The sequence below is a fragment of the Labrus mixtus genome, chromosome 8 (genome assembly GCF_963584025.1).
Source record: "Labrus mixtus chromosome 8, fLabMix1.1, whole genome shotgun sequence".
NCBI lineage: Eukaryota > Metazoa > Chordata > Actinopteri > Labriformes > Labridae > Labrus > Labrus mixtus.
The window spans coordinates 9,450,119-9,463,454 of record NC_083619.1 but is presented as its reverse complement, the minus strand read 5'-3'; the positions used below and the strand labels follow the sequence as shown (position 1 = coordinate 9,463,454).

At 40.0% G+C, this 13,336-nt stretch overlaps 1 protein-coding gene across 1 annotated transcript; it reads left to right on the top strand.

Annotated features, from left to right (window-relative positions):
* The first annotated feature begins 4,717 nt into the window (after positions 1-4,717).
* lrrc8da (leucine rich repeat containing 8 VRAC subunit Da) lies at positions 4,718-11,889 on the top strand. Its single transcript, XM_061043438.1, has 2 exons — positions 4,718-5,049; positions 7,985-11,889. Coding segments are annotated over exons 1-2 (2,553 nt in total). The 5' UTR covers positions 4,718-5,048; the 3' UTR covers positions 10,537-11,889.
* Positions 11,890-13,336: the final 1,447 nt, after the last annotated feature.

The window sequence follows — 13,336 nt, the reverse complement described above, 5'->3', positions numbered from 1 at the left end:
GTTTCATCTGGCCCCTCTACAAATAAACATAAACATTAACAAATAATATACTCACATATTGCCATATACTCACAATCTCATTTGCCATTTAGTGTCTGTAGCTAATACTGAAGTTGATTTTTGATTCTGACTTGATAAGAAATGGGCCGTCAGCACAATTTATTTATGTACTACTGCTGCACCATGGCCTAGTTAATCTTTTTCAGCGTTGGTGCAACATTCTTTGTCCTGAAATTGTCCCTGAAGTGCATTTAAATATGTTTTCGGAGCACCTTCTTGTACCAAAACTGTGCTAAACTGGACTGACTGAGCCTATGGGAACAACACCTGAGTAGTCACAAGTGATAGATATCAAAGGTACACCAAACAAGAACAAGCAGTGAATGCTGGTTTCAGAGCAGAAGTAGGGGAGGCACGTGTTCTCTTCTTTTTGTCTCGAGCTGACATGCACACACACGCACACAGTACTAACACACACGGCACTTACTATCTCAATGCCTCTAGGCTGCTTATTCATGAACTGTAATACTGGATTACACCATATTGTCATTCTTCATTCATTTTATGTTTGGTTGTAACAAAGGATGGACACATGAGCAAACATCCTGTGCGCACACTCCTAAAGCAATGTTTGTAATCTGATATACCTCACAGGAACCTTTTCCTTTATGATTGGGATAACAATCTGGTCTATTGTTTATACATGCAAAAGGTGGGTCCATGCTGAATAATTTACACGTTATTGAGCCTGTTTTCAACATACTGAGCTGGTTGCCAGGGGTATCTGGGGCCCTCAGCTGTTGCCCCCCTCGGACAGGAAACACCACACTCTGCAACCCACTCCCAGCCAGTGTGACTACAAACCAAACCCTTACAGCATTCGAAAACATTTCTCTTTTCCCTACCCACACTGACCAAATGTCACAGATAAACATCTGTATGTTTGGCATGAACTCAGTTGGACTTAACACCACATTATAACTCAAAACCAATCGAGAACTCCTAGAAAAAGTTGTTAGAGCCGTGGCAAGGTCTGACAACAAGCGAAAGAACAAACTGATTTAATTATAATGTACACTCTGGTTTGTACAACATGCATGTGTCGAACATGTGTCTGTATGTGACCTTATGTAGGGGTAGACAGAGGCACGTCCTTGTCTCTGTTTGTAGAAGAGTTTATATGTATGTATTTTATTTATATGTGTGTCCTCAGTATGCTAAGGAATGTACAAATCCCAATTAAGCATCTAACCTGTTTGTTCTAAACATCCTGCCAACTTCTTTTTTTTATTAAGTTACAAGTTTTTTACAAGTTACATACAAGTTTGACTTTAATTGTTTGTATGGTTGAATTTGACGTCTAGACATAGGCTGCATACATGACGTGAACATAATCCTGAAAACACTTTAGTATATTTTAAGTAAATGAAAATGATCTCAGATTTGCTGTATCTTTAATTGCAATATTGTTTTTTTTTTTTTAAGTCGCTGGGGATCTCTCTTCTACGGAGCCCCTGAAGTCCCGGAAAGAAAAAAAATATCAATCTTGTGCGCACAAGATAATCATATACGTACTTATTGACATGAGTGTCATTAAGTAAGGTTTGCTTAATACTTTTCAAAGAACCCGTTTTCTATAAGTTATAGAATTGTACTGTAACTTACTTTATTAACATGTACACATACAAACATTATTTTTCCTATACCCTATATCACTGTATCAATCAATCAATTTTTATTTGTATAGCGTCAACTCATAACAAGTGTTATCTCGAGACACTTTACAAAAAGCAGGTAAAAGACCTTACTTATTGCTATGTTACAAAGATCCGGCCTATCCATCATGAGCACTTTAGCAAAGCAGCAAAAATGACAGTGGTAAGAAAAAACTGCCTTATTAAAAGGCAGAAATCTTCGGCGAAAAAGCCCTCACAGGCCTAGACTGCACCGGGCTTGGAAGGGGAGAGGGGGAGAGATGGGATAAAATGCAGGAAGAGGGATAGGGGTGGGGGGGTGTTGTTCAGGCAAGCCGTCCATCAACGATCCGGTGGGGAGGGGGTAGTGGTGGGGTGGGGGTTGTTCTGGCAGGCCGTCAACCATCGATCTCGAGGAGCCTAAAAGAGCTCAAGAGCTCTCAGGAAAGTAGGTGGTTAGTGACTGAGATTTATAGATAGATACATGCAGTAATATGATGTACTGTATATGCACAGAGAGAGAGAGAGAGAGAGAGAGAGAGAGGAGCTCAGGGTGCCAGTTCCCCCGGTAGTCTAAGCCTATAGCAGCATAACTAAGAGCTGGTCTACACCAGCACCAGCCCTAACGATAAGATTTATCAAAAAGGAAAGTTTTAAGTCTATTCTTAAAAATACAGACTGTGTCTGCCTCCCTGACCCCGGCTGGAAGATGATTCCAGAGGAGAGGAGCCTGATAACTGAAGGCTTTACCTCCCATAGTACATGTATGTACATGTATGACATTCCTAGGTTAAAGTAAAACTCATTAATTCAAAATTAAATTTGTGCACATCATAATTATAATTATCTTGTGCGCACAAGATATATATATTTTTTACCTTTCGGGACTTCAGGGGCTCTGTACTCTTGTATCACTTTGTTTCCAATGGTTTCACATGGTACTTGTAACTTTAAGCTAGGTACTGGAGGAAGCCCTATAAAGATATTTACAACAAAAATCACTGGGGAAAGCGAAAAACACAGAAAAAGACAAAAAAAAATCATCTGACCCAAGTCAAGAAGTGAAGTGTATTTACATCCTCTAATCTTACACTGTTCTTCTTCAGTTTGTCCTGGTCTTTTTGAGAGCACTATCAACTCAGTTTTCACAACACAGACTTACTCAATTGTAAGCTAACAATTGCACCTTTTTCATTTTAACCCTGTAACTGTAAAGTCTACTGAGAACTCAGATAAAACCCATTGTCAAAGTATAATCAGTCTGAGTGTGTGTATCACGCAGCACCGCCACACCTGATCTTGTAAGCAGGCAGGCTATCACACTACACACCCCAGTGACTGCTTTCTTTCTTTTTTTCTTTTTTTTCTCTTCCTCTCAAAGTACAAGGGTAGTGTGAGCGAGAACAGAGTGCCAGCAGCCAGCAGCCTAGGTAACACAAAGTGTGTGAAAGTTTTCAACATAATGCTCTTTGTCAAACATTAGCTCTGAGCACAAAAAGCACATGTGAGAAGTCTGAATGTGTCAGCTAAAGTCATTTTTGCACCATGAGGCTTTATGTGGTGGCTGAGGCTGAAACAAAGAGAGGGAAGCTAGTGCTGCGTTCACGTGTCGGTGGGAGACAGGGAAGCTTAATTCTATCCTTTGGTCTAGTAGTTTAACAGCTAATATGACATAGAATAGACCTAGTTGTTAATCCATCTGCTAGAGAATGACTGACTTTGGTTTGGGCATGAATTATATTTTCTGAAAGTCATGACAGACACTGGATAGAACTAGGCTATAGCCTAACTTTTGAAGGCTAATGCTGTAGCCTCCCTGAGTAGAATACAATTAACTCCATTTGTGACCATGGCATCACGGCTATTTTGGTCATCTCATGTGTCAACTTTATCTGAATTATTATGATATAGGACAGTGGTTACAAGAGTGGTTACAAGAGTGGTTACAGGAGTGGTTACAAGAGTGGTTACAAAAGTGGTTACAAAAGTGGCCACCAAGAGGGGGCCTTTTGATGTCTTCCGAAAAAATGAATAAAAAAATGAATAAAATGGTAAATATGACCTATTATTGTAAAAAAGAAAAATGGATACAAAACCATACCATTAAGTGAAATGAAATGAATGTGTAAAATGAAATAAACCTAAAATGTGAGTTTGCACATGACAGCAACAATGCAGGTGTCTGCTGTGTGTCCACATGTAAAACATATACATGACAATTACTTGTATCCTGCTTCTATAATTTCTTACAATTAATTACTAGCCTATATAAAATAATTGTATTATTTTTAGGCTGTTGTATTATTTTGTGTTGTTCTTTTGTGTTACCTGTGTTTAGGTAGACCTGTTTGTGACCTTGTGTGTGTGTGTGTGTGTGTGTGTGTGTGTGTGTGTGTGTGTGTGTGTGTGTGTGTGTGTGTGTGTGTGTGTGTGTGTGTGTGTGTGTGTCCGTGTTTATATGACCTAAACACCCCCAGGGACACAGTTTCGGCAGATGGCTGTTGAACATGAGTCCTGTTTCTGCCTGTTCTTTTTTCCTGGCTAATCAGTTAGTGCTGTGCTAATGATTAATGTTGGTCAGTAAGGTCTACACCTACTCTTTTGTGTAGTGTCGAGATAATATTTGTTATGAATTAGTGCTTTAAAAATAAAGATTGATTGATTGATTATTTCTGGCACCTTTATTTTGGGGGTCGTGAGTTGAAAAGTTAGGGAACCCACTTGTAATTACTTGATTTACATTACGCCTATTTAAAGCCCCAATGAGGGACCCTAGGAAAATCGTTTTATTGTTTTATTATGTATATGTGAAAGGATTTCCGGAGGTGTTATGTACTGGTTCCTGCGGTAACATTTGAGCTTCCAAATAGGTTAGTGTAAAAAAAAAAGAAGCTTACCGAATAGCTGTGATAATACCACGATTTCCCAGGCGCCATGAATGCAGCATCCGATAAGCAAGCAGCCAGCAGGCAGGCGGTGTCTTCGGGAAGTTGCCGTAATGAAATCCTCCAATCAGAGGCGCCCATTGAACACACAACAGCGGTCTGTGCGGCTCCATATTGGATCTGCCCTTTCTTAGAAATACACTGTTCTGGAGGTCTGCCTGCGCATATTGTTTAACGCCCGGCCAAGCAGCCGGCTCTGCTGCCAGGGCTCAGGGATGAGGGATGTGGCCGACAAACCGCGCTGTCACGAACAAATGTTGTACAGAGCTTTGTTTGACACACCGGCGTCATCCCCGCAACGTTAACGGGGCTGAGAAATTAGGTTAGAGGCGCACCTGAGTGAGGAGCGAAAAGTGGCATGCAGGCTGTGGGAGAAATAATTGGATTGAGATAACGCCAAACAGGAGGCAGTAAGTATATTTTCTTTAACTATGTTTAAAATGTAGGCTGTACATTAAGGAAAAAAAAATAGACTATAGGAGAATAACCAATAACTCGGCCAGTGGTCTGTCTTCCTATGTGGTTAGATACAAATGTTTTTGTTTTGTTTGATTTTTAAATAACAAACTAGTAAGCCTACCTGGGGTGAATGTTTAACGCCGGGCACATTGTCCTTCTCAATTTCACGTTTCGACAAGTCACCTGACCCGGTACACCAACAGACAACTTGCTGCGCAAGAACCCCTCACGTGAGGAGAAAAAGTCTGATGTTTCGTCAGTCCATAGAGATGTTTTAACTCCTGATGTGGTGGAGAAGCCTGCCTACATATAAACATGTATATGTCGTGTTTTCCTCGTCCCTAGGCTGCGACCTACTTCCTCCTTGTCTGGAGCCCATATTTAACCCGCAGACTAACTGTAGTTATTTTATACTAAATTGTCTGGTGGCCATTTTTAACTCATAATTCATCTTAATTAATCGATGCTGAGGGTACTATCTCATGGTATAATCAGTTTTATCCTCTGTGTATTCAAGGCAACCTGTTCCCCCTGAGTGCTGAAGTCATGCATCATGTCCAGCTCTTCATGTCCCTTCTTCTCTCTCTGCTTCTTCTTCTACTCGATGGTGTATTTTTTTCCTGCCATGTGTAACAAGACTAAGGAGGCATGATAATGATAAACCACTGTGCAGCATTATTAACTTTATCAGTGTAGCTCAATATAAACATGACTGGAGCTTTTTTCTTTCTAAACAATCTTCTTATTTATCATCAGTCACTTCTCTACAATTTATTTAAACTTGACACTGTTATTGGTTTTGGTAGAATGATAAAAGAAACAAACAAAAAGATATGAGATGTGGAGGGGAGACCTCAAGAAACTATCAACAAACCCCGTGATACCAGTGAAACTCAGGGAGAAGAAATACAGTCTGCAGTGCGTACTACTCCAGACTAAATCCAGTGTAGATTACTGGCGTCAGACTGCTGGATACAACTTTTTCACAGCAGTAATTCTGACTTCTTCATTTAAGAATGTGCAGTGCACCCTTGAAATATATAAATGTCTTCTAAACAGAAGCCATGAAAAAATACCAGCTACAGTAACCAACCACCAAGTGAGTAGCTATATGTAATCTCATCGGATAGTTTACAAGCATCAGTGAGAGAATGCATATCCTTCAAGTTCTTAAAAAAAAGAAAGAACCCAACTTGATGTAACTGTCCCAATAAAGGTATTTAATCATTTAAAATGAGGACGGTTGGATATATTCATTAATAGATATGTGCAGTCTCAGCAAAACGATACAAAACTGTGTTGTCAGCATAAACATGGGCCTCACAGTTTGTTTGTACAGATGCAACATTATTGATAAAGGTTGTAAAATGAGCCACGATGTGTACACAATTGGAGCCTCTAGTTACTTGAATTAAAAAAAACAAAAACAATAGAGTTTAAAATTTCACAGTTTGAGTGAAAGAGGCATATTATCTTCTATATTACAAAAACAAGATACCGTTACTGGAAAAAGTCTAATCTGTATTTTATGTAATTGTTTTTTTCTTACTTGGAATTTATTTTCTTTTGAATAGTTCGGCTGAATTCAGGATGTCCGCTGCTAGAGACTGTATTTCAGCATAAAATATTCAAAATGTTTCACAGAGATATTGCTTTTCAGTGTAGGTCCAAGGACAGATAATCATTTATTTATTTACTGATGGAAATACATAAATCTTCTTTCAAAATCTTTTCTTTAGATTTTGTGTGACTTACTAGAAGGAAACAGGAAACGTGATATCATAAAAAGGAATCCACCCAAAACTGAAGTGCCACATCCTCAAAATAAGAAAGCACAGCGGGGAACTAAAAGAAACACGTGTGTCAAATGTCTCAGTGAGTTAGACCAGTTAGTAGACTTATTATCCCTACATCAGAGGGCTCTGTTCCAGTAATAACATGTTGTAGTAAGTCTGGCTTTAATGAAACCCTGGCTCTGTGTTTTAACATCATTAAAACATTACTGAAGGAAACGATTCAAAACAGCTAGAGGGAGTAAAGGCTTGATTTAGCACACAATGATACAGTGGAACAAAGTCAGACATGTATACCTTGTGCAACTCTCACATTCTTGTAGTTTCACCTGGAAGAAAAATAATGCTCTTCACTCTTGACGACCTTGATTTGACCAGAAATCTTTAACCTGACGGTGTAGCTTTGTGCTCGAGTCAAATGTTATTGTTGAATTTTGTCTTTTTAAATTTCCTGAAAGATTACTCTGGTTAAGTTTTAAGTTCAGAATGTTGTCATCCAAACAGACGAAGTTCAGAAGAGATAGCTAAAGGAATTATGTTGATTATTTTCTTGAGTAATAAGTTGATCTGTAAAAATGTTGAAAAGGGGGAAATGGTCCCCACATTGTTGAAGGTGATACTTTCAGATGCCATAATTATTGTACTAATAATCATTTTGTTTTTAAAGCACCTTTAAAAACAGATTTTTGCTTCAGTAGTCCAGTATTGAGAAGAGATTGAGATACATAAATGACTTTAAAGGTCAGATTGGGAAAGTATTAATTCTATTTTGGATATCATATTTTGAAGGAAGTGTAACTATACACATTTTTTGATTTTTGTTCTGAAACAAACATTTCCTTCAAATTCCATACCGACAGTCCAAAACCCACAGAAATGATGTCAAGCGCTGTAAGCAGAAATGACCTACATTTGTATATTTGGGTCAAGAATTTGTTTTCATTTATCAAATGTCAAAACACTGACCACTCAATGTTCGGTTATCAACTAATCCATGTTTGGATGAACTGTTTTATCAAGTAGGTCTTCTATATACATTTCATTTTTAATTCTAAAACATCATTATATTAACAAACTCCTTCATTTGTTTCAGTGATGTTTACACTCGCCGAGGTCGCTTCTTTGAACGACATCCAGCCGACGTACCGCATCCTGAAGCCATGGTGGGACGTCTTCATGGACTACCTGGGCCTGGTCATGCTCATGCTGGCCATATTCGCCATGACCATGCAGATCACCAAGGACCAGGTGGCTTGTCTTCCCTGTCTCGAGGACCCGGAGGAGGTCTCAGGGGCCAAACCGAACTCCTTCCCTCAGCAGACTACACAGGCCTCATACACAGCTCCCGGGGCCCCTGTGATGACCAGTGCCCCCCTTGTCACTAAGGACTTACCGGACGAGGTCGTCCACGAGATCCATGTCACACACCAACACACGACTGTATCAAAGAAATACGTCAATCAACCTCAACCAACCGGAGTCAGGACCAACCTGGACTATCAACAATATATCTTCATTAACCAAATATGCTACCATGTTGCCTTGCCCTGGTATTCCAAGTACTTTCCATACCTCACCCTCATCCACACCCTCGTCCTCATGGTCAGTAGCAACTTCTGGTTCAAATACCCCAAAACAAGCTCAAAGATAGAGCATTTTGTTTCTATTCTGGGCAGATGTTTTGAGTCTCCCTGGACGACAAAGGCTTTGTCTGAAACAGCGTGCGAGGACTCAGAAGAGAACAAACAGAGGTTAACCGGTACCTCCTCTGCCCCAAAGAAAGTGTCTTTGGAGGGGAAGGATGAAGGCACAAATGTAAACTCATCCACACCCATGCTGGGGGTGAAGTTCTCTGCAGATAAGCCCATAGCAGAAGTCCCAAGTAGCATGACAATCCTGGACAAGAAAGACGGGGAGCAAGCCAAAGCGCTATTTGAGAAAGTCAGAAAATTCAGGGCTCATGTGGAGGATAGTGATTTTATCTACAAGCTTTATGTAGCGCAGACTGTTGTCAAAACTGTCAAATTTATTTTGATATTGTCATACACTTCTAACTTTATGGCTAAAATCAATTTTACGCATGATTGTCAACCAAATATTGAACAGCTGACAGGATACAGTAAGTTCTACTGTACGCACAACATGGCTTTCATGCTGAACAAGCTGCTCATAAGCTACATGGCGTTGATTTTGATCTACGGCATGGCTTGCTTGTACTCACTCTTCTGGGTGTTTAGACGACCGCTCAAAGAGTATTCGTTTGAGAAGGTGAGGGAAGAGAGCAGCTTCAGCGACATTCCTGATGTCAAAAACGACTTTGCATTCCTCTTACACATGGTTGACCAGTACGACGAGCTCTACTCCAAACGCTTTGGTGTCTTCTTGTCTGAGGTCAGTGAAAACAAGCTGAGGGAGATCAGCCTCAATCACGAGTGGACCTTTGAAAAACTGAGGCAGCTGGTGACCCGGAACGCACAGGACCAACAGGAGCTGCACCTTTTCATGCTCTCTGGTCTCCCGAACGCTGTGTTCGACCTCACAGACCTGGACGTGCTGAAACTGGAGCTTATTCCAGAGGTGAGGTTCACAGCAAAAGTCTCCCAGATGACCAGCCTGCAGGAGCTGCATCTCTGCCACTGCCCGGCTAAAGTGGAGCAGACAGGTTTCGCTTTCCTGCGTGATCACCTTCGCTGCCTTCACGTCAAGTTCACTGATGTCGCTGAGATCCCGGCATGGGTGTACTTGCTGAGGAGTTTGAGGGAGCTGAACCTGATTGGCAACTTAAGCTCAGAAAACAACAAAATGATCGGTCTGGACTCCATGCGCGATTTGAGGCATTTAAAGACATTGTGTTTGAAGAGCAACCTCACGAAGATCCCCACAAACATCACAGAGCTTTCCCCACATCTGATCAAGTTGGTGGTGCACAATGATGGTACAAAACTGCTGGTACTGAACAGTCTGAAAAAAATGACGAGTCTCATTGAAGTGGAGCTTCACACCTGTGAACTGGAGAGGATTCCCCATGCCATTTTCAGCCTCACCAACCTGCAGGAACTCGACCTGAAATCCAACAACATCCGAACCATCGAGGAGATCATCAGCTTCCAGCACCTCAAGAGACTTACGTGCCTGAAGCTTTGGCACAATAAGATTATCACCATCCCGTCATCCATCGGACAAGTCAAGTCTCTGGAGGCCCTACACCTATCTCACAATAAACTCGAGTCCCTGCCTCCAGCATTGTTCACGCTGCCCAAACTGCGGCATTTAGACGTGGGCCACAACTCCATTACGATCCTCCCTCCTGATGTGGGTCTTCTCAACAACCTGCAGCACCTAGCCATCAACTCCAACAAGCTGGAGGTGCTGCCCAAGCCTCTGTTTAGATGTAACAAGCTAAAGGTGCTGTGCCTGGGGAACAATGCGCTCACCGTGCTGCCAGAGTCAGTGGGTCAGCTGGTGCAGCTCGCTCAGCTGGAGCTCCGAGGGAACTGTCTGGACAGACTGCCCGCCCAGCTTGGAAATTGCCGAATGTTGCGCAAGAGCGGCCTGGTTGTGGAGGACCATCTCTTTGATGCACTGCCTGTGGAAGTCAAGGAGAGTATCAGCCAAGAGACCAACGCTTTTTCCAGTGGCTTATAGCACAAAAACCACGACCCAGACAGGCTGGCACCTCTGGTGGTTCATGACAAGTCTGTAGACTTTTTTTATTTGTAATATCTATTAATGAATGCATTTTAGAGTTTTAAAGCTAGTATCAGCCTTTGATACTGTCTTAATTACAGTATCAGGTATCGACAATACGCCAGTAAATGCACTGATCTGATACAAAAACCAATTAGCCTCCTAAAAATCTGCAGTTTCAAATTAACCAATCATGTGACAATAATAAATGAGAACAGTGTGTTTCTAGCAGAGAGTTTGCTCTTAGTCAGAGCTAGCAAAATGTCAACATTCAATGTTTTCCAAAATTATTATGTATATTTTTTTTAATCAGACTAGTATCAGAAGGGATGCTCAGTATTTGCCAATACTCAAGTCCCAGTATTGTTATCAGGAAGGAGATATTTTTCAGAACATCTGTTATTTCTTAATTATTGGAATGGATCGTCATAGTTGCTTATGTGTAAAACTGGTACAGAATGCTTTTCTTCTTGCTGAGTTTCTGATTCAGTGAACTTTTGGGATTTATTTTTTTCCATTGCTTTTAGTAAACAAAAAAACATTAGAAATTTAGCAGTAAATATCTATTGACCAAATTTGTTTCCTCTAATGACACAGTATGTAGATTACTCATTGTACTCAGGTATAACTGTAACCATGGGGAACAATCTTTTTGCCTTAACTGCTGCTATTGTTTTTTTTTTTTTTTTTTTTTACAGTGAGGGCTTTCACATGCAAAAGGCCAAAAATTATTATTTTCTGTTTCCATGTAAGTTTTCCATGCCGACACTATCCACGCAGAAATGTGTTAGAACAGACGTTAACATGCAACCACTTCCTTCTCTGTTGTTTTAAACTTTTCTTGTAACGATGTAACCTTTTATTTTTCTCAACAACTTGTAGCTGACAGAATGAGTTCAGAGTTGTAAAGCTCAGGTTGAGACTAAGCACTAGAAATGAACCTTTATCTTCTTGTTGTAGAGATTGTATTCTAAGGCCTATAGTAATTCCTTTGCACATGCACAAATATAATGATTTGAAGATCGCTGAATGTCCTTGGTGATAACACATCCCAGTAACAACATGAGCTGATAAAAGAAAGGGAAATCTGTTGATTGTCTTTTTTTTTTTTAATCATACTTAAAAACAGAGCTGCTCACAGCTAAGACAAAATGTGTAATGACGACAAACGTGTCTGCCTTCGTTCTTTTCAGTGTATTTCTGTGTAGGCCTCTATACAGTGCGTGTTCCCAAGAGCTGCTGTAACACCTTGGTGATCCTATGCTCAAAGTCCACTGCTTTATGGCACAATAAATCAAGATTTTAGATGAATGTCTTATCATTATCCCCCTTCTTCAGGTGCACTTCACTTTACTCTAGTCATTTCTACAAATGAACACATAAATATCTCTTTTGTTAATAGTTATCAGTTTTATCAAAGTGAACTTAAAGTTCCTGTGAGGAGCTTTTATCTGGTAATCAGACAGACTGAATATAACATTGTTGTCTCTTCATGAGCTACAAAAGCAAAGAGACCATTAGTGACCAGATGGATTATGAATATATTATTATTTTTAATGCATGTGTCTGCTGCTGCAGTTGGACATCATGGTATTTTTGCCACACTGCTTTTGAGAAACGTATATTTTCTGGTACAATAAATACTGTAGTGCAGAAGTATAAGTAATAAAAACACCAACCAACCTTTCATAGCAAGACCTAAGGAGGTGGAGCCAATCATTACAAATGTGTTTGTCTCAGTAATGATTACAGTGATGCAAATAATGACCTTAGTTACAACATGTGCTTTACTACATGCTGCATGTTCTCCACATCAAGAAGCCTTTTCCATAAGTTCCTTAGTTTTCCAACAAAGAAAAGAGATTTTGCTCTTGTCCCCTTATGGCCTCCTTATAAAAGTTTTTCTTTCATTGCCGTGAAGATAAATACTTTAAATAAAGAGTCAGACAGTGAAAGAGGTTAAAGTGACTGTGAGTAGACTCATGGGAACCAGGATGATCATAACCTGCTTATTCTACAATGAAACATTAAACGAGTTATACAACCTAAAAAAAAACCTGTCCACATAATGATTTTCAGTTCAATGATTGTTGAGAAGCTGTACCCTTTGTCCTCACTTTCCTTCTCATTTATGTGTCTTAACTCCCATAATCCATAATCTCTGTCACCAGATGACTAATGTTAATATGATAAAGGTAAATGTTCTTGTGCTCACACATCCATATAATCCTATAGAAGATCATTTCACCTCAATTAAAATTCCTTTCACAGTACAGGGATCGGGGACTTTGTCTAACCTCCGTAAACCACTAACAATGTTTATGTGAGGACGTCCTGTTGATTTGTGAACAGTACCTTCACTGTTTCTGTGTGGATCTTTACTGTGTCGTAGAGGTCATGTGTGTTATGGCATGTATGTAGCTTTTGTTTGGAGGTCAAACTGAAGGCCTTGCGGTGCTATTCTGAGTAACCAGACTTGTCTGAGAATGTACATCATGATTTACCTGCTCTTGAGGTATCACATCGTTTAAAGGAGAAAGTTCAAACTTATTTTAACCATGCATGAGAGATACATTTATGTTTACAAGTTTACAAAGTAGTGCAACTTACAACAGAACCAGGATTAATGTACATTCTTTGTTATATGTTGCCTGATCAACCTATCACAAATTAGCTTGGAGCGCTTACTTATTGGTTAAAATATATAGATACATTTTGTGCTACGCAAATGCTATCAATTATGATACAGATACCCCAA